At 44.7% G+C, this 22,073-nt stretch overlaps 1 protein-coding gene and 1 non-coding gene across 2 annotated transcripts; one reads left to right on the top strand and one right to left on the bottom strand.

The window, feature by feature from the left end:
• Window positions 1-1,883: 1,883 nt before the first annotated feature.
• TRNAP-CGG lies at window positions 1,884-1,955 on the top strand. The gene has a single exon. It is a non-coding gene; the product is annotated as a tRNA-Pro (tRNA).
• A 604-nt stretch (window positions 1,956-2,559) lies between these two features.
• On the bottom strand, window positions 2,560-8,541 carry LOC123395717 (ubiquitin-activating enzyme E1 2). Its single transcript, XM_045090746.1, has 7 exons — window positions 8,433-8,541; window positions 7,992-8,352; window positions 7,012-7,229; window positions 5,339-6,133; window positions 4,386-5,254; window positions 3,674-4,109; window positions 2,560-3,441 (listed from the first exon to the last, which is right to left on the bottom strand). The coding sequence occupies exons 2-7, from the start codon at window positions 8,230-8,232 to the stop codon at window positions 2,845-2,847; spliced, it is 3,156 nt and encodes a 1,051-aa protein (XP_044946681.1). The 5' UTR covers window positions 8,233-8,352; window positions 8,433-8,541; the 3' UTR covers window positions 2,560-2,844.
• Between the last annotated feature and the right edge of the window lie 13,532 nt (window positions 8,542-22,073).

Genomic DNA, 22,073 nt, shown 5'->3' with positions numbered 1-22,073 from the left:
CTGCAACGTACAGTATATGGTGCCAACAACTACAACGGTGACAGGTGTATCGGATGAGACCGTTTCGTAGTTTACCACACGACTTGCGAAAACAAAACAATTAGGAGTGGTGAAGTCACGGACGTGTGACATTTCATCGGCCGGAATTCAAATCCCAGCGATCAAGCTTCACACACACATACACACACAGAGACACACTTGTTAAGTTTGCGAGATTTCAAGGATGATTTGTGGTTAGATGCGTGTATGCTTGGTCTAGAACGTGGGTGTTTGATGCATGGTGAGTGTATCCCAGTGGCACAAGGAACGGGTACGGGAAGACAGAGCACGTGGGATTCATAGCATCCGGGCGTGGGTCGCATGTGGGTGGGCGTGGATGGATGGACTGGGCACGCGTGCACACGTGCACCTGTACGTACGCTCTTCCATTGCGTTGCGTTGCGTTGCCTTTGAACTCTTCCGGCCGATGGCTTCTCCCGCCTCGATCGGCCCACTTGTACGACACAGTGGGGGAGACCAAGCTTCCAGTCTAGCATCTACTCCCTCGTTCATAAATACTCCATCCGTTCTAAAATAAATGTCTCAAGTTTAATACAACTTTATATTAGAGCTAGTATAAAGTTGAGACACTTATTTTGAGACGGAGGGAGTATAAGTCTTTAAAAAGGTTTCATCAGTTGACTACATACGGATGTATATAGACATACTTTAGAGTATAGATTCACTCATTTTGTTTCGTATGTAGACTCTTAATAAAATATCTTAAAAGACTTATATTTAGAAACAAATGGAGTACGTAGGTAGCAGGAAAGGAGTTGGCGTAGCTTTCGTCACCTCATGTACGGTGGCCCGTTCTAGTCATGACTCCTAGTAGAGAACTGCTTCTCACAAGAATGTCATTCCTAGAAATAAAAATATGCGTGGCTGGTAGTCTAGCATGCTGGGCGTTCGAAGGAAGCAGTTAGTACTACTGGTAATTGGACGACCATCACCTGGTCTTTTAGCCAAGGGATGCCTCGAGCCATACAACATTCTTTCTTCGCTTCGCCCAACAAGTGGACAGCACACCGGTCCCCCGAGGCCGTGCATTGCTTTTTTTTTAAACAACAATACAGACGCAAGTATTTTTATACATATGCATACATTTATTTTCATGAACGTACACACGTACATCTTATCTCTATAAGTACGTTCGAAAAAATGAGCCGGCATATCATCTCGAGATTTACGAAATCACTGTAGATGTCTCGTCATCGACGAAAACATCTCCTTTCACTAAAAATGTATCGCCGAAAATTTCAACATAAATTTTAAAAATAATACAAGTATCAGGACTTGAATCCTGATGGATTCATCATATCATTGTCCATCTAACCATCCAGTCACAGATTAATTTACCGTATTGCTTTCTCTCTTGAAATGATGGACGTATTCGCTTCGTTTCAAAAAAAAAAAAAAACGTATTCGCCGAACAAGTGGATCGTCGCCAACAAGGCGGGGGATCCCCGGTAACCTGACCCAACGCCGCCGCATGCTGCAAAGCGACAGCTGCTCTGCTCGAGTGTGAAGGAGATTGACGTGTGACGTGTCCGGATAATATTCAGCGCGTCAAGAATTTTTTGGAACTAAACTCTGGGCGGTTTGTTGTCGAGGAGTACCAAATGGTTACTACGAACCTGGTAAATCATTTCAGCTTTTTTCAGTATCCCATGTTAAGAGTGCCTTCATGATGCCAACTGTATAGCTATTTCCCCCGCAAAAAAAAAAACTGCATAGCTATTTAGTCGTTTATACGGAAAAAAAAAAGAATTAACTAGGAGGCGCCAACTCGAATTGATGAAGATAAGATAGTATAAAGTTCTTCTTGTTGCAAGTCACACAGCGGGTGTTTGGTCTAGTGGTATGATTCTCGCTTCGGGTGCGAGAGGTCCCGAGTTCGATTCTCGGAACACCCCTCTTTTTCATTTTTATTTAACAACTAATAACAAATATATTTTTCCCATCCCTCTTCGCCACATTTTTACAACTAGATCCCTGTTCCATATATATTTGATGATGTATAACCCATAATTTATTGATCAAAATTATGAATCAAAGTTTAACACAAAAAACATGGTGTCTTGTATATAAAAAACGGAGGGAGTAGCTTCGTTCAAAAAATTCCATTCCATTCCATTTTGGCACTTGCCTCTCTTAACTTTCAAGCATTGGCACCACTGGCGTCAGCCTCCCGCGCAGAACCGGATACAACATCAGTGTGTAGACAAGGTCACGTCTGTCGTGTGTGGTTGGCAATGCATACGCCAAACCGTGTATGTTACCCTCGTATTGAACGGGTAGCATCGTCAATAAAGTTGTCAATCTCATTCATGTGCCGAACATGAACACCTTGATCTGATTAGGCGTGCAAGCAGCAATCATGAAGGCATATAAGTTTTTAGATGCGCCCAATTTACGAGATTGAGATTGAATCATTGAATTGAGTAAAGGCAACGAAGGTGATCGCACTTGACAACACACGCATACGGTACGAATAGTGCACCGTGGCACACAGAAAAGTGAACAAACATAAAACATGCATTCAATCCCACGATGACCAATTTTAGTTGTAAACGCATCATGCAACAGATGATGTTGTGCGTGTCTTGTGAATCGTGATGTCTGGTAACAACTCCAGATCAGCCCCCAATGATCCAATCGACATCGAGATGGTAGAAAGGAAAATCAGTCAGTAATGTGGCTTAAGCCCCCACTCAGCTTACAGTCACTAATGCAACTCATGACTTGTCAGTCGGTCAGGCATGACCAACCACAAGATCATGTGAACACAGATGAAGCGCTTCTTCAGCGGAAGTAGACAGACACAAGCGGGATGTCGACATCGTTGTCATCGTCATCCTCACAGGCCACCACGACGTCGAGATGACGCCGGTAAGAGGGCACCTCCATCTTGGCCACCTCCCTGGCAACATCAACTACCTTCCTGTCAAGCCGTTCCTTGTGCCTGGGGAACATAGAGTTGTAGAGCAGCGAGGTGCCACAGGATATGCTGTAAGCGTTCAGACCCTTCTCCTTGAGCCACTCCAGGAGCTCCCTCAGCGTGATGTTGCCCGTTACAGTCCACCGGTCCCAGACCGTCCACGACAGCTCCTGGTGCTTGATGGTCTTGGGTGGAACCGGTTCAGCAATGGAGAACAGTGGGATCGCGAGGTTTGCAAACGTGTTGCGGTAGTCTTCGACCTTGTGTCCACCAGCAAGGGCTTTGTAAAGCTCGAGGCACACGAGGCCAGTGGCCATCGCAGTCGAGGTGGCGATAGCTGGGATGATCCTGCCGGCTATAAACTTGGCCTTTAGCTTGTCCACTTCCGGAATGCTGTAGTTCCTTGCCCTCATGTTGGCAAAACCAGCTATCACATCCATATGGAAGTTGGTGTCATCATCCTGCAAATACAGAAAGCGGCTCAGCAATTCTTCATTTATGAAACTTCAGGAGGCTTACAAGTTATACAAGTATTGTGTTTCTAGAGATGCAAGGCTGCATATGCCCAAGGGGGGGATAGAAAGGAAAGTAGGTATGTGTTCCAAATGGAAGTAAGCATTTCGCAGGAAAGGTACCATATATAAGTCACAGGAAAAATTCAGAGCAAATCAAGTTAGTGTAAAAAATGCTGACCTTCTCAAACTGTATCGGGTTCATGTGGAACCCTGATGGCAGTGTTTTGGAAATCTCTTCTAACTTGGCAATAAGCTCTTCAATAACTGCAGCATCATCAACAGATGCAGAGGATAGACTAGTGGCCTTCTCATCTGTAACTATCTTAACCCCCTGCTTTGGTTGGAAATCAGGGACAATCACCCTGTCGACAGCTTCAGCAGACAGCTTGTTTGGGGTTTTGGCCCACTCAGGTATGGGTATCCCAAAAGTCTCTGCCCTCAATATTGCAGCAGCCAAAATAAAGCTTAGCTGACTTGGATCACTGGACGAGAACTCCACAGGTCGTGGGAACCGCTTTGGAGCAGACCAGAAAGGAGCACCAGAGCTGGTCATCGAGTCTTCTGGGAAAGTGAACGTCAGCTGCTTCACACGGTTGGAGAAGTAATCCTCAAACCTAAGACATACCAGGAAAAAACAGTAGGGTGAGTAACAATAGAAATAAGATTCAGAGTCCTTCAGAGTCAATATGGTCATGACTCGTCACAACAGAAAAGCTCTAGCTGCAGTATTCCAAATTTCATGACTTTCTTGCCCACTGTGTAAAGCAAGTGGCGTAAATGTAAACAAAGCATGTACACATACAGTAACACAGCTCATGAACCAAGGATATTAACCTAATTGTGAAGAGGGCAATGGGACTGAAGGCAGGGGAGAGAGGGGCTAAACTTACTTAAGCCGGGCCCAGGTAATAGAATCCTGGAACGTCTCACACTTGTCTCTGTCAAGACACTCAATAACACGTTCAAGCTGATCTCTAGCCTGTGCATCACCAGCAGTTCTTGCTGCATTTATGTATGTAGTAGGATTTGACAGGAAAGCATTTACTTCAGTGGGAGTCTTCTCAAGTAAACCCTCAAACTCAGACCTAGCCCAGGTTAGGCAATGATCAATGTTATGAGGAAATGAATGTACAGTGCACATAGGTGCCTGCTTTTCAGGTGGATCCCTTGAAGCCCCATAGTTCTCTGTTAGGTGAGGTATGACCATCTGTGTATTGCATTTAGCACCCAGAGTCCCAGATTCCAAGAGTGGCTTCTGGAAATATACACATCTGGAGTCTATGTACATTCTTGCAGTCACATTGTCAAGGGCATTGACAACAGCATCAAGGTTCTCCCAGAAGGCATCATTAAACACATTTTCAGTCTCAGGACTTGCTCTGTTCTGAAGCGCCTCAACATGAAGTTTAGGATTAATTACCATAGCGGCTGTAGCAGCAACTGTGGACTTTGGTTGCCCAATGTTCCAGTCACGGAAAAGAAATTGGCGGCTCAGATTGCTCTTTTCAATAACATCATCATCAGTCACAGTCAGATTTCCTTTCTGGCTGCAAGAAATACCCATTAGTGCCAAGTTCTTCAAGAACTCGCATCCAAGCGCCCCAGAACCGACCATAAAGATTTTTGCTTCCTCCAGTTTGTTTTGAAGCTTAGATCCAAATACGCTGATTTGAGCATCATATCTACTGTTCTTCGGCTTTAAATCACCAGGCTCCAAGGGGTCAACAGGGAGAGACTCGACAGAATCAAAATAGAAGAACTACAAAAACAAAACAACTAATGTTAAAAATTACTGCAAATAAATGTAATTATAAACTTACGACAAGAGACAACAGATCCTAACCTGATAAAGTGGATGAAATTTCCCTGAACAAGCTTTCACTACCTCCTGACCCACAATACCACCAAACATCGCAGCCATAGGATTCAGAACAGACCTGGAACCACTGGCAAAATGGTGCAGGAGCTTTTTGTCAATTTCTTCAACTTTCCTATCTCCCAGAGTATCATTAATGCTAATAGCATACTCTATCACCCTTTGCACATCATCAGTAGACCCAGCAACAGGGAATCTACTCAACTCAGTCCTAAACTTGTCCAAAGCTTGGAATGCCAAATGCAGAAGAGGTGGCCGCTCAAATTTGGAGAAATCACTCATGAGAAATTCTCCCGGCTCTGACATGGCCTCTTTCAAGGGTTTGAATTTAATAACCTTTGGTGGCTTGACCTGTGTGACAATACCACCTCTAACATATGCACCAAATGAGGAAGTGTCTTCTTCCAAAAAGAAAGAGTAAGGCCTTGCATTCTTAACTTTCCTTGGTTTTCCATCATTCAGCTCAGTCATTCCATGGACTTCAGAGAAAACAACTAGATCACCATCCTGGAACTCCAGGCGCTCATCATCCACACAAGATACAAGTGCTGGATTGTCATTGCTGATTGATGCAACAATTCCTGTATGTGGTTCCTCTCCATCCACATCCAAAACAGTAAATTCAGGACCAAAGTCACAAAACACACTGCCAAAAAGACCACGAACTTCAGACTTGATAAAAGCAATGGGTGGCTGGTGGCTGTGGCAGTAATCATCAAACTCAATTGCTTTATCTAAGCTGATATCAGTAAAGACAACAGCCTGCAAGTACATATGAAAGTTATTCTGAGAATGATAAATGACCAAATTTAACCAGTGTAAATCTAGAAGCATACAAAGGAGTCATCTAAACCTGCTAAAAACTCATATACTGCAAACGGAAGAAAATGAATTTGAAATTTCAGTTGTATCTGACAAACAGATTTGTTTGTGGGACTGGCACGACAGAGCATATGTGAAAAAAATTATAGTGGACAAATTATGTGTCGCTATAAAGATGCCAAGGATGTTTTTGCAGTTTTATAGTCAATTTATCTTCTCACCAGTTTGCACAACACGGTTAACAGAATACACATTGGCAATAATATTACTAAGGCCAACACTTACTTAACAGAATACACGTTGCCAGACACAAAATCCGCAGTTTAAAATAAAATTGGACTTTGGGTCCAAAATCACAAAGAAATCAGGCAATGAATGAAGCACAGATAGACTGTACAAACCTAACCTAGTCCAAACAGTCAAGCAGATGAAGCCTTTTCAGAATCTCACAAACAATCCACGATATGCAGGGTTTATCTTATACGTCATACAATTTTACAGCACACACTGATTATGATGAGGTCATGGCTAAATATTTCAAGTACTTGACTACATTACTTTATTATTTGTTAAAGGTGATGTTCTGCATATGCTAAAATTGTGGTACATCCCTTCTTTTGAAATGTTAGTTCTCCATAAAACTGGTGTGAAATTTCTATACCAAAATCAAATAGAAAGATGGATAGCCTGCTTGTTATACAACTCACATGGACAGAAAGTAGCAGGATAATGTAAAACCTTAAATGGAAGACACATAGGTGTACAAAAAAATGAAATAGTGAGGTAGAAAATCAGAGATCAATTTCATGCTGGTGCACCTGGAATTTAGAAAGGTGCTCCTTGGTCAAATCACCGGTTAAGGCAGAGACGAGGACAGCATTGTTAAGCTCTTGTAGCTTCTGTACACAAGCTTGAGCTCGGTTTTGCCCAACATCATTCTCCGAGAGGAAGAAGTTGCCTGATAAGTCCCACAGCTCCACATTACCATCATCGTGCAAGGTTACAGACTTGACACCCGCGAGGACAAGGTTCTTTGCTGCAGGAATACATGGGTATTAAATCAATTGTAAGCCTAAAGCTTAATTTCAGTCTGTCAAAACCTCCTCAAGTTTTAAAAGTTCAGTTCTTACCGACTGCCAAGATCCTAACTATGTGCAGTGCGGTGCAGTGCAGAAGTTCTCCCATCATAATGGCATTGTGTAATTAAGGATTAAAGGGGCACTGATAGGGTAACACAAAAGACGCTCATTTCAACACACGCATAAAAGTTTTGGTATGATGGTTTAGGTAGTACTCCCTATGTAAACTAATATAATATGTTTTAGATCTGTAATTTAGTGATCTAAAAGATCTTACATTAGTTTACAGAGGGAGTACTTGCCAGTGCATCTACCTTGTGATAAACAGCACTAGTTACAAAACTAGGTACAGATAAGTTCTGGCTTGGTGGTTTGAGCTCAAATCATACAAGACATGATAATAAGAGCCCATCTAGCTAAGAGGGCAATCCCGATCAGTGTGTTTGGTCTAGCAACAACATCAGCTGAGCCAGAGCAGAACCAACAGCTCAAGATAGCAATGACGAGCAGCAAATTTGTTTACGAGAAGCATAATAGGAATCCCTAGGTCGCTGAGCTACATGAGATCGAGCAATGGGTGAAAAGGAATTACTAATTTCCTTTTTTGAAGCTAACATACTTCCCACGTATACAAGGTATCAAATCAAGGAAAGAGATTATTATTATAAAAAAAGAGTAAAAAAGCAGCTCTATTAGAAGAGCGCCTGGGCTGCACGTACCGATCTCGGCACCGAGACCCTGAAGTCCAGAGACGAGGACGTTGGAGCCGAAGAGGCGCTTCATGGTCTCGCGGCCATAGACGGCGAGCTGGCGACTGTGCAGGTCCTCGTCGATCTCGTTCCCCCTCCGTGCCATGGCTGCGTCTCCTTCCTCCCTGGCCGTCTCCCCCTCCCCGGCGCGGGTTTTCTTCTGCAAGTCCTCGACCTCGCCGGCGACGATCTCCCGCTTCCGGGGAAGCATATAGCGCGCGACGCCGCCGAGGAGCCCGAGGACGGCCGCCGACGCAGCGAAGAGCAGGCAGTAGTAGACGGCCGCCGGGAGCTGCCGCGTCAGATCCAGCGCGTGCGACCGCCGCGAAACCTGCACCGGCCGGGCACGTCGTGAGGCGGGGAGGGCGGGGAAGCGGGCGGGTAAGGCAGGGCGGATCCGGCGGAACTCACCTTGGATTCGCCTGTCGCGTCGGGGAAGGAAGCAGGCGAGGGACGGTCCGTCTAGGGTTTCTGGGCTGGGACTGGAGGACCGGATTGCAAAATCTCGGCGGTTGTTGCTGGAGGCGGCTAGCTAATATGTTGATGGGGTGACGGGTGGGTCCCACGTGTCGGTCGGACGGGATTGCGCGTGTGCTTTTCTTGCTGGCGGGGAAACGAAGGAGCACCTGTCCTCTCTGGAAAGAACGAGGAGGCTGCGAGGTGGGCCGAAAGGTCAACTTACAAGTGGCCCCAATTGTTCTCAAGGTCGGACCCGCACTTTGTACTTTAATTAATGTTTCTACAACGAACTACCGTGTCGTAAAACGCGTTGAGGTGTCCTGGGATTTCGAGGTTCACGCCAGTTTTGGATGACCACGGCAAAGCATATACGGAGGGGCCTCAAACAAGCTACTGGATGCAAAAAAAAATTGTACTCACTTGTCCCAAAATAAATGTTATTGATTTAGTATAAAACTAGCAAATATGCCCGTGCGTTGCAACGGAGACAAAAAATATTATGTGCTATAGCCATATAAGCGTTTTTTAGGATTGATTCAATATCCTCACGTATGAACATCCGCTCTTTTAACATGGTGGCTCATCATGTTGCCACTTAACTTTCTCTCCCACCCTCATTGATGATGGTCACGATGTTTACGTGATCACAATACATCCAACATGCTAAATTCTAAGGTAATGAGCTTGCCACTACATGTCACACTTGTCATTATGTTGCGTAAGCAAATATTTAAAAGTTTAAAAACAAATCTCATCGACCACGAACTACTCCCACGTCTATACATATAAAGACTTTAGAAAATCTAATCAAATCCTAGACATAGAAGACTTTGAATTGGTTAATACTCCCTCCGTCCCAAAATTCTCGTCTTACATTTTTCTAAATATGAATGTATCTAGTCATGTTTTAGTATTTTGATACAATCATTTCTAGACAAATCTAAGGAAAAAAAATTGGGATGGAGGGAGTAGCTTTTAAATCGTCATTTTTTGAAATTTTGGATTTTCACAAAAAAAATCACGAACATCAGTTTTGTTTACGAAGATTTTCTGAAATGCATAAATTTTTCTCAAGTTTATGAGCATTTTTTGACTCAGCAAACATTTTTTTATATCACTCAACCTTTAAAAGTCAGGGAACAAATTTTAAAAAATGTGTTTTCTCTTTTTGTGTACATTTTCTAAATTAGATGGACACTTATTTCAGATCCCAAATATGTTTTGAACGCACGATCATTTTTTCAAAATCATGAGCATGATCATTTCCCGACTATTTTTTCAAATCGTGATTATTTTACAAATACACAAGTATTGTTTGAATCCACAAAACTTTTATGATTTCCTAAAAAAATTGAATTCACATACATTTTATAATTTTGCGAACAGTTTTTACAATTCACCACTTTTGAAATTTCGAAATGCCAAATTAATTTATAGAAGGATGAGAACAGAATGAGAAAAGAAGAAAGAAAAAACGAAAGAAAAAATAGAAGAGTCCAACCCCGTACAGCTCGTGAAAGGAGAACACTGCATGAGAAAAATGAAAGGAAAAATTGTACAGAGTGGGGTTTGAACCCCGGTCACCTTGGTAAAACCGCAATGCAGTAGCCACTATAGCTGACGAGTGTACATGTTCTATGTTTCTATCAGTACTCTATAATAACAAAGCACACGACGACTTTGGTCTGAAAAGTTTTCTTTACTTATGGATGGCATAGTGGGTAATTTAGATAAACTTTAGGGGCAATGTTAATGACGGACGACATAAGCACTAATTGCTTTATTAATAGGTAAAGATTTGTACTAATTTAATACTAAATTTGTGATACATATTTTGAAACGGAAGGAGTACTTTATATTATACACGATGAGATTGGGTTCGGATGGGCAACTTGAAGTCTGGTTTTCTATAAACATTTCAATGATTGTTTGCATCGAGTTAGATTAAGTTGAGCGTAAAAGTGGCATGACATAGACGTCGATGCAGGAAGGATTGTCGGCGGACATGACGCAAAATCTAGCATCAACCCTTACCCTTCCCCCCCTCCACACACACACACGCACACACACATACTTGCACGCCTCTAGTGCTAAGACAAACTTAGCCTTATTCTTGGTACTGAGCGACGATTCAGATATGATGAAGCGAAGACTTCAATCTCCAGCAGTGCGACATGTTTCTCCCCTTCATCTTCGACTCCGTCTCATCCTCCTCATCTTTGTCATGGACAAGTCGCCAGCTCCAAAGGGGGTAAGCAACATACACCCCCCCTCCTATGTTAGGTCGTTAGACATTGGCGGAGCTTCGGCAAGGCCAAGTGGGCTATGGGCCACGTAGGACTGGAGAAAAATTGTTTTTATAGATAGCATGGCCCATGGCAACACAGAGGCATACAGAAATACAGCACGCATTAGCCTCGTATAGTCCGTTGGTACTAGACACATACTGGTATATATTGTTTAGAATAAAAGAGTTTGTGCTCTTTGGTCCGCCTAACTATTATTATTTCATGAAGCTCCGCCATTGTCGTTGGGTACAATGTAGGATCGATTTTGTCATTCTTATCGCAACATCAATGTCGATATGGATGAACGGATGTAGTTGGTTGTCTAGTCAACATCAGGTCTCGACCATGTTGGTCCACAAGAGAATTGCTCCTCTAAGTGATAAGCATGGCATGTGTTATGGTCAAATCTGAATTACATCTACAACAACAACTATGCGGAAGTTGTGAACATTCTTAGAGTGCACAGAACACTTTTTACCAAGTTTGTGTAGACGTTTAGGGACAGTGGCTCCTCGAAGATAACATTCAAAATTTTGTGGAAGAGGAAGTTGCCAAGTTCCTTCGTGTTGTAGGTTAGTTGGGGGTTATTCACAACACACTGAGAAAATCTATAGAGACCATTTTCGTATATTTCAAGTTGAGAAGCTTAGAGAAAAGATGATCAAGGCACCGACTAGGCAAACTCTTAACAAGATTCACACGAGTCAAAATGGTATCCATATTTCAAAGTGAGCACTACTTGTAGTCCATGCCATAACATGCTTGTGATATTGTCATAGACTCGTAACGATATGTTTACATACAATCACATGACTGCAATGGGGTATCTGCCACGGAAATACCACAACGCTAGAACGAGTATGAAACTATTTTGCGAGAATAAAACTAGTATTACTTAATAGGTGTAATAGATAGCTTTACAACATAATGAAGAACACGAAAATAAAAGTTAGGCAATGTTTTAGAGAAATTCTAATTAAGTTAATTGTTTAGTAGAAAGCTTTTTGTAACGCAAGAGAAAGATTTGTCCCTAGGCAATCGTTAACTAGATCAATAATCATTATTGTAGTTTTATATGAGGGAGAGACATACGCTAACATACTTTCCGTACTTGGATCGTATGAACTTATGACCGGATCTCTAGCAAGCATCTGCAACTATTAAAAATCATTAAGGTAAACCCAACCATAGCATTAACACTTCAAGTCCCCTTTACTCCCATATGCAACAACCACCTTACTCGAGTGTAAGCTTCTCTCACTCTAGCCACCGACTATAAGCAAGTCATGAACGTATTGCAACACCCTGTAGTGGGAATTATCCACAGGTGTGCGGCACGGGAGACACCTTAGGACAACACTGAAATAAAACATACAACTCAAACCAATCGCGATCATCAATCAACCCATAGGACAAAAGAAATCTACTGAAACACCATAGGATAGCCACACATCATTGGATATTAGTACATAGCATTAAGTACCATGTTTAAGTAGATATTACAGCGAGGAAGAGAGGTTTTACATCGTTGTATAGAGGGGGTGAGAGTTGGTGGTGTTGGCGGTGGAGTTGTTGGTTTAGATCGCCATCATGATGGTTGCCCCAGTGGCGCTGTGGCGCCACCAGAAGAGAGGGGAGAGAGCCCCCTCCTTCTTCCTCTTCCTTGCCCCCCCTAGATGGGAGGAAAGCTTCCCCTCTGGCTCGTGGCTGCCATGGCTCCCGAGGGCAAGAGCTCCTCCGAGATTGGATCTACCTCTATTTTTCTCCTGTTTTCGCGACTGTTTTCTGACCCCTTCACCGTTTCTTAAATTTACGAAGATTCGTAACTCCGATTGGGCTGAAACTTTGAGAGATTTTTTATCAAGAAATTACCTTTCTTGCTGCGAAAGTAGGGCCCCAACCGACTTAAAGGGTAGCCACAAGCTATCAGGGTGCGACCCCCCCCCCCCCCTCGTCGCGCCATGTTGGCTTGTGGGCCCCTCGGGCATCGTGTTGCTTTGATTCTTCTTCCCAAAATTTACATATATTCAAAAAAACTCCGTAAATTTTTATTGTGTTTGGACTTTGTTTCATATGGATTTTCGGCAAAACAAAAAACACACAAAAAATCAGGAACTCACACTAGGCACTAGATACGTAAGTTAGTCCCTAAAATAATATAAAATGTTGCCAAAAGTATACGAAAGTTGTAGAATATTGACATGGAACAATAAAAAAAATTAGATACGACGAATACGTATCATGAAACAAGAACAAGGAAAGACGTTGATGCCAAGAATGCAATGATTTGAGCTCTCTACAAACAATATGATTGAGCTACTCGCTCGAGAGTTGCCATTGATAGTACGGCTATCGATCCTATAACACGATCTCCCAACTAACACCAAGGGGCCGATAAAATAGGAAACATATCAATGACAAACCTTTGATTTCCGCAAAATCCACTTGAGCTAGATGATGACAATCTTGACCTCCTTAAGTTGTACCACCTTTCTTGATTGTGCCGGATCAATGAAGACTAGTAGATTGCCCCCAGACTCCACTATGGGTGAGCCTCTCTTCGTCACGTCTTCACATGTCCATTATCTTCATAATGGATGGCAAACTTTAGGCATGATAGATCTTTGTGATTCTCCACTTGAACTTGCATAGGCAACCTCGATGACGATCACCACTTGATGCCATCCTCCATGGGATATATGAGATCGTCCTTTTGATGTACGGCTATGGAAGCAAACCTAACCCCACAACAAACTATCACATAGACCATGGGTTATTACAAAAAAGTATAATGAACAATGCTTACCATACCGTGAGATCACATGGTCCCACACGGTACATAGTTTATGTTTTGTGTGTTGATCAGCTTTGAAACACTCTTTGTCTTAGTCTTGATTAACCTTGTATATTGACTTCTTTCTTCATAAAGATGATGTCTTGAAGGTAAACATAAATGTTCCCACAATCTTCCTCTTCAAGATATACTTGCAATAGGCTCAAATCTCACATGACCAAGCTTTGGATAAGTCCTTGAATGGCATCTTAGTCACACATAATCTCCTTCTTGTCACCTTGAAACCAACGAATGATCTTTAAGCAATGCATATGGACAAATCTTCGAACATAACTCAAGGCAACCATTAGTCCATAGAGAATGTCATCAATTACCAAAACCAAACATGGGAGCACCATGCTCTTTTACCTGGGTCGTGGTTGTAACGGGCCCACTATTGAGGGGTAGTAGGGTGTCCGCGGGGGGGGGGGGAGCAATGCACGGGGACTGGCCTGCTAGGGTTAAGGATCTAGGGAGGTGGCCTTGTAACTCTCCCATGGAATGATGTGACCTGAGTGCAAGTGGTGGCGTCTGCCTACGACAGACATCATCAGTGGTCTTGTGTCCTTCCTGGCCCGGTCGAGCAAATCGACCCTCGATTGCACCTTCATCTTAGATTCTCCAAGGTTGAACAGATGGCTTCATCCATGGATCTTGACCGGTTCCCGATGTATAGCTCGTTCATGCCAGCCCTACTAGTTGCCTATGGCCGGAAGGCGATGCCTCCAATGGCTGCCACCATAAATCCTTGGTGGCTCACACCTCCCTGGACGCCAACTCTTACTGATCTTCCATGAAGCCTGCCTCTGATGTGGTTTTCGATGCATCACCAACACTGTAGAAGAACCCAAGCTTGAGAGCTTTGGCGACTCTCAACCGCGTGATGTCCATGTTAAAACCATGTGCGTGATGATGGTGAGCCGGGCATTTGGAGTTGTAGCGGTGTTCCCGGCAAGTGGGGGCGGCGACATAGGGTGGCTTCTGGTGGATCTCATAGAGCATCGTTCTCGATTTCTGAGATGAAAACCCTAGGTCTGGCCTTTATTAATTGTACCGGCAATGTTGGCCCCTTAGTCTTTTCCTTGTTGAAGTCATTGTTCGGAGAGATTGGATGTTCTCTAGGGTGAAAACCCTAGTTCTGACTATGTGGTTAGACCGGGTGACAACGAAGCATGTGCGTTGTTACCTTCCTGGAGGTATCTCTTTGGAGAACCATTCGTGGATTCTAGGTGTCTCCTTTGGTGGCGGTGTGATCATGTTGCTGTGAGTCTCTGGTCGCTTCGACGAGGTCATTTTCCCGTTTTCTTTTTCTTCATCTTTTTGGCTATATGCATCCTTAATGTTTAGACTATGTCTTGGTATATTATGTTATTGTAGAGGTTGGGTGTAACTAGTATCACACTGGTATTAATGTTTCCGTTATCAAAAAAATGAAGACTCGTCAGCTAGATTTGGGGCGCTCTTCATAAGTTATGGTGATCCGACGCAATGTAACGAATCTGCTAGAGTTGCTCTAACAAAACTGCATGGGCACACCACTTCCCACATTTATTCACCTTTCATTTTCAGAAGATCCAATGATGTTGGCTTCTAGTACTCACGACAAGTCCGAATCTTCTCCGACAGCACTGGGTGCCGACAAGGCTTAATGAGCACAAGCAAATGAGCAAGAACAACAATAAGATGTGCCAAAGAAGAAGATGATGCAACACCCCGTTTACTTTGTCAGTTCTCTGTTACTGGCAGCTAGGTCTAAGGTACTTTGGAATGCAGAAATTGATTTTCGGTCTTCCCACGGCCTCACGCAAGCTGCACCATTACTTCCAAGCACACTCAATCACCATCGTCACTTCCTTTCCGGTGTGCCGCATCTTGAGAAATCCAGAGGCCACAAGTAGTATAGTGGTGTGGGCCTTGAAACTGTCAAGTTTGATTTGAAGTTTGAAAGCCCTTCAACAATTCAAAGCAGAACGTGAAACCAAAAAAAAGCCTTCAATTTGAACTAGGAAGAAAAAAGGCCACAAAAAAGGTAATGCTATTTGGTCAAGTTCCCTGGAAAGAGGATGGCAAACAAACGCAATTTGCTGGTAGTTTTAGTTACCACGTGAGATCAAGCGATGCAGTTTCTGCTCCATTTTAACTCAAAATTTCTTTCTACCCAGAAACTACAATGCGTCTCTAAAGAAAATGCCATACGTATCTGAAGAAAATGTCAAGCGTCTCTTAAAAAACTGCCAGCAAAAAGTTCACAAATGCCACCCTTCACAGTGAATGTTCGCCGGCTATGGAGGTCCAAAAAAAACTGGTTCATGCTACAAATAGTCTCCAATTTGAACATGCTTCTGTTACCTACACAAGTGGTTTACAATTCTAACATTGTGTGTATCCAGTTGCCTGCAAAAGATGTGCTTAATGAGATAAAAAAATCAGATGTTTGTGTACACCTGTACCATTCAAGTTCAAGATGTTCAATGATCGGTCAGCGGCAGGACCTGGAAATTACCAAGGCAAGCAATGTGAAAGTAGAAATGCAACGATTATTACTGAATATGACCAAAATGATGGATCGCCCAAAGTAAGTACATTACAATTTTAACAGTAGACTTCGCTGAATATCATCAAGTCCAAATGACGCTTGGAAACATAGAATTAGTCTCATCCAAGGCAGGGTAATCTGAGGTTCGGGATAGCAGTAGGTAAGGAGTGACCCAGAAATGAAGATGAAGATGTCACGTCCAAGATGCGACCATATCCTCAATTTGGCACGAGGGCCTCGTCAGGGATAGAAGCGCATCTCGTCGTGTCGCAAGAATGGATATCGTTACAAGTACATGTACTGAAAAGATGAGATATATAAAGGTTGGCTTACACTCGCCACAAGCTACATCAGAGTCACATCAGTACATTACATAAACATCAAGAGTAAGAGCAGGGTCCGACTACGGACGAAAACAAACGACAAAAGAAGAACGACGTCCATCCTTGCTATCCCAGGCTGCCGGCCTGGAACCCATCCTAGATCGATGAAGAAGAAGAAGAAGAAGAAGAAGAAGAAGAAGCAACTCCAAATGAACAATCAACGCGCTCGCGTCAAGTACCCTTTACCTGTACCTGCAACTAGTGTTGTAGTAATCTGTGAGCCACAGGGAACTCAACAATCTCATTTCCAAAGGTATCAAGACTAGCAAAGCTTAATGGGTGAGGTAAGGTTAAGTGGTGAGGTTGCAGCAGCGGCTAAGCATATATTTGGTGGCTAACTTACGAGTACCAGAAATAAGAGGGGGAAGATCTACGCATAGCAGACGTGAACTGCAGATGATCAAACGAATGATCCTGAACACCTACCTACGTCAGACATAACCCCACCGTGTCCTCGATCGGAGAAGGAACTCACGAAAGAGACAGTCACGGTTACGCACACAGTTGGCATATTTTATTTAAGTTAACTTCAAGTTATCTAGAACCAGTGTTAAACAAAGTTTCCACGTTGCCACATAACCGCGGGCACGGCTTTCCGAAAGATTTAACCCTGCAGGGGTGCTCCAACTAGTCCATCACAAATTACCACAAGCCGCATAGAAATCCTCAATCACGAAGCTCGCGATCTCGTCAGATTTCCTAGTGGAAAACCTCAACTCTGAGATTACCCAAAACATCATCGGAATCCCGATGCACAAGATATCTCGTCAAAGGTAAAACTAATCCAGCAAGGCCGCCCGACGTGTCGACGATCCCGATAGGAGTCGCGTACCTCGTTCTCAGGACACGACGGATGAGCGATGGTTACCACGCCAAACGCCGAGTTGCCCCGGATAGCGTTAATAAGCTGCTCTGTTTTGGACCAACACTCATGAGGAGCACTGGCCCGGGGGTTGATTAAATTATCCTCGGGGTCCGGAAAGTCCCTATACAATTTTATTAGGTGTTTAGGCAAATGTAGTACCAATGTTGGGCCTTGCCAGACCAGCTTTAATCTAAAACGAATTATCAAGGGGGTCCCCATAACGACCCCGATCGTGTTAGGAGCTCTCATTTATGGAACATAACACCGGTAGCCGGTAACTAAAGGGGGCAAAGGTGGAACAAAACACCAGGCTAGAAAGGCCGAGCCTTTCACCTTTTACCAAGTATATAGGTCCATTAAATTAAATATCATTAATATGGTGATATAACAAGGAACCCATGTTTTCACATGGAAGCGTCTGCACCTGCAACTAGCAACGCTAACACAGGGTAGCAGTAACATAGCCAATCAGTGGTTTGCTAGGTCGAACAGGTTGAAGGTAATCATGGCATTGGTGAGAGGTTGATATTTAACAGGTGGTAGGCAACGAGACATAACGATAGAAGCGACAAACTAGCATGGCAATGATAGTAATGGTATCTGGGGAAATGATCATCTTGCCTGAGATCCCGCTTGGAAGAAAAATTCCTCTGTGAAGCAGACGAACCGACGTAGTCGAACGGGTCCTCACATCCGACACGCTTACGGAACTCTATCGAGACAGAGGGAAACGGAAACAAGCATCAACACACGATATTCACCACACGATGCACAACACATATGATGCATGAGCTACTGAAAACATGCAAGTCACGGCATGACAAATCACACAATCACACCTACACATTAAGTGAAGTTCAATATGCACGAGTTGCATATTGACGAAACTCCACGTTATTTATTTGGTTCACTCCCGGTTATCTACACGGAAATATTAATGTTGTCAAACATGCAAGAGGTGGAGCGGAAATTAAACTACCTATCTAGGCATTTTAAGTGAGGTCGGAAATGACATATAGCACCTCCGAAATGACCTCACATGTTAATTTACAATTCTGTCCAGATCTGAATTAACACCTTTAATTAGTTATTAAATAGCAAAACAAATAGGTTCACGTGATTCTACGCGTCAAGGCAAGCAATCTACACATAAAGAACATCTCCAACGGAGCTACGGTTCAAAAGATACAAGCACCGCAAGATATGATGACATGAATGCAAAATGTGTGCAACAACGGCTACGAGTACTTCAAAACATACAAACAGCAAGGGAAAATGAAACTACACGACATTCTAAGCAAGTTTCATGTAGGACTCGATCAAAACGGAGCTACGGTTCACAAACTACGAACAAAACAAGAAATCCCTACAATCTGTCCAAAATCAGCCACATAGCATATTCTACGCCTCACAACTTCGGCTACACAACTCCGATACGCTCAAGCAAGGCATGGCACGGAAGAGGGCAAAAAGCACTACCACGAACATCTAACAGCAACTAGCATGGCATCATGGATCGCTAGGAAAAGAAGACACAACATGGCATCTCAAACACTATTCCAGGCTTAGTGAAAATTACACCTCGTGAAAGTGCAGTTTTCAGCCTGAAGGCATATTGACAGCAGCAAAATCTATAGCTACAGGTCTCCAAATGGCATGAAACTTTCCAGCATGCTAGAGAAACACAAGGGGTACAACTAACTTCATTGGACCAACCTCAAAAGAGCTACAGATCACAAGATGCAAGCAAGACAAGACAACAACAAAAAAAATAACAGATTCCAGACTTAGAAATATTTCAGCTCCTCTAAAACAGCACTATTTATAGCAACTTGAGAGCAAGCAAACAACACCCTAACATGCGTTTCTAATGCAACCAAAAATATCAGGGGCTAAACAAAACATCCAAGATCAAATCACTAGTTGACAACTCCGTCAACCGACGCACGGAATAAATACTACGAATTAAACAAAAGGGCATCACGGCAATATATCGCGCGAACTAACTTACTCAAAAGCTAAAAATAATTGCACAGAAAAATCCATGGGATTTTTCTACCCCGAAAACATATAGAATATGTGAGGTTTGCAACACGAAATAAAGCCACACATTAATGCGAGAGAATAACCTATATGCGAGAAAATAAACTACCGCAAAACACTACGCGCAAAAATACAAATGACCGCTCTAAAAAAACATAGAAAAATGGTCCCTAAAACATGGACATTTATTCTATGGCATACGAACAACCCGGACATGCGCGAAAAATAACTACGGGCAATAAACCTATCGAGACAGCACGTAATACTAGGCATTTGGCGCGTTAAACTAGCTCAAATAATTATGCAAGTTTTATAAACGGGTTCTACTCGAGAAACTACACGAAAAGCATATATTACTCGCCCCGATCCGACACACGGATTTTAAACTACGCGCGATCTAATATACGGATATTTTTCTGGAATTTAAAATTCCGAAAAGCCTAAGAAAATCTATCGGGCCGAACAGGTTAAGCGCAACACATTAAAACGCGCTGGAGGCGAGGGAAGGAGCTGCTCACCTCGGTTGGGCCGGCCTGGCCGACTGACGTGCAGGAGGCCTCGATCTGGGCCGGCTCAGGGAAGGGACACGGCCCATGCGGGCGAGGCCCACACGCAGGAGCGCTGGCGCTCGGGAGCCACGGGAGGCCGGCTCGGAGCGAGCATCTCCTCCAGGCTCCCCCGATCCCGTTGGATCGAGGAGCACGCCGGCGGCGGCTCTCGGCCGGAGGGCGTTGCAGGCGGCCGGCGAACTGCGGGGACGACCGGATCTGGCCGGTCCACGGCGGATCCGAGGCGCGGGAGACTCCCGGCGGGATCTGGCGCGGCGGCGGGCTGCGCGGGGAAGGCGGCAGCGGCTCGGGGAGCCCGGGGCGGCGCGGGGACGGCGCGGCCCGAGGGCGACGGGGCGCCGGCGAGCAGGCGGGGGATGGGTCAGCCGGGCCTACTGGCGGTGCGGCACTCCGGCGGCCGGCCGGACGGCGCTTGGAGCTCGCTCGGGAGGAGCTGCGGGAAGAGGCTCGGCCTCGAGGCGGCGGCGCTGGATCCGGGCCTGGTGCGGGCCTCGCGGGCCGGCGGCGGCTGCGGGACAGAGAGTGCTGCGGCTAGGGTTAGGGTTAGGGCGCTACGGTAGACCAAATACGGTGGCGCTACGGTCGACCGTTCGGGTACCAGCCGGTCTCCGATCGCGACGAAATTCGACAGGCGGCCTGGCTATATTAAAGTAAGACCGCACGTCAAATCCCAACCCGATCAGAGAAAGTTTTAAACGCACTTAAAAAACAGGGTTTCGACGGTGCCGCGGGCGCGTGCGTGTGCGGTCAGGCTCGAAACGAACGACGACGATAACCGGCAACTAACAACGGATGCAAGTTTTGAAAACGGGCGGCAACGGAGAAGCCGATGCAATGCAGATGATGCGCATGATACGATGATGATGCGACAAATAAAGATAGACGCACGACGAAAACGAAAAGAGAGGAAAATTTTCTGAAACGTCGGCATCGGGCTGTCACAGAAGAGCTGAATTGAAACAAAGATGCGCCCAAAACAAGTCACCACACGGCCTGAATCATAGAAATGACAGATGTATCAGCTACCAAATTTGTACTGAGACAAACCAATATAATTCACGAGCAAACAAGATGAGCAAGTAGTAAAAGATCGGACTGACTCATAACCAGAGCATCAAGCTCATTTGTATGCGCTATTTACTGTTTAAAATTCCGAAAGATTTTCTCTTACTGTATTATGAGCTGCGGAAAAGACTGCACCAATTCAGACAAACTCACAATCACCGTTCCATTGAAAAAAGAAAACTTAATAAGAGAATAAAAGTCCCAAAACAATATCATCAATTGGTCCCATGCAGCGAGGATTACAAAGTACTTAGGGCGCTGCTACAGATCATCCGGCTGATTTCTTTGATAAATCAGCCGGGTCCTGAGACGTTAGATTCAATACTCGTAAGCCGTTGGATTTGGTCAATGTATGTCGTATGTATTTCTTCGCATCGCCAGGACATCCGCTTCGATCTTCTCTGGCCGTAGCACCATCCGCGGCCCGCACACGGCTGCCAGCAGCACTGCACATCGCTGCAAGCATGACGTCCGTCACCGACAAAGAGCTGCATTGCAGCACCGTGAGCCGCCGGCGAAGCTCCATTACGACACCGGGTGTTGCATCACAGCTCCGGGGCCGCCGACGAGCGCTTCATCGCAGCATCGAAAGCCGGCGGCGAAGCTCCATTACGACACCGGGTGCTGCATCACAGCTCCGGGGCCGCCGACGAGCGCTTCATCGCAGCATCGAAAGCCGGCGGCGAAGCTCCATTGCGACACCAGGTGCTGCATCACAACTCCGGGGCTGCCGACGAGCGCTTCATCGCAGCATCAAAAGCCGGCGGCGAAGCTCCAGTGCAGCATCGATGTTCACCGACGGACATCGATGATGCTACACTGCAGTACCAACCCCCTGCACGGCGGGGATGAATCGCAGCACCCGACGCCGACAAAACCACTCCATCGCAGCACCAGACGACGGCAGCGCGTTCCGGTACATCACCAAGCGCTGCACACCTCCACGCATGCCAGCCAACGCTGCATTGCACCTCCAGGCATGCCGGCCAACGGTGTAGCTCGCATCTCCCG

The sequence above is a fragment of the Hordeum vulgare genome, chromosome 5H (assembly GCF_904849725.1).
Source record: "Hordeum vulgare subsp. vulgare chromosome 5H, MorexV3_pseudomolecules_assembly, whole genome shotgun sequence".
Taxonomy (NCBI): domain Eukaryota; kingdom Viridiplantae; phylum Streptophyta; class Magnoliopsida; order Poales; family Poaceae; genus Hordeum; species Hordeum vulgare.
Note: the sequence above shows the minus strand (reverse complement) of the source record. Positions and strands in the feature narration are given on the sequence as shown.

Coding starts and splice junctions, on each gene's coding strand:
- LOC123395717 (XM_045090746.1), bottom strand. CDS start 8,232: ATGCTTCCCCGGAAGCGGGAGATCGTCGCCGGCGAGGTCGAGGACTTG. Junction 7,230..7,991: donor GGGTCTCGGTGCCGAGATCG/GTACGTGCAGCC, acceptor GTATTCCTGCAG/CAAAGAACCTTGTCCTCGCG. Junction 5,255..5,338: donor AATTTCATCCACTTTATCAG/GTTAGGATCTGT, acceptor TTGTTTTTGTAG/TTCTTCTATTTTGATTCTGT.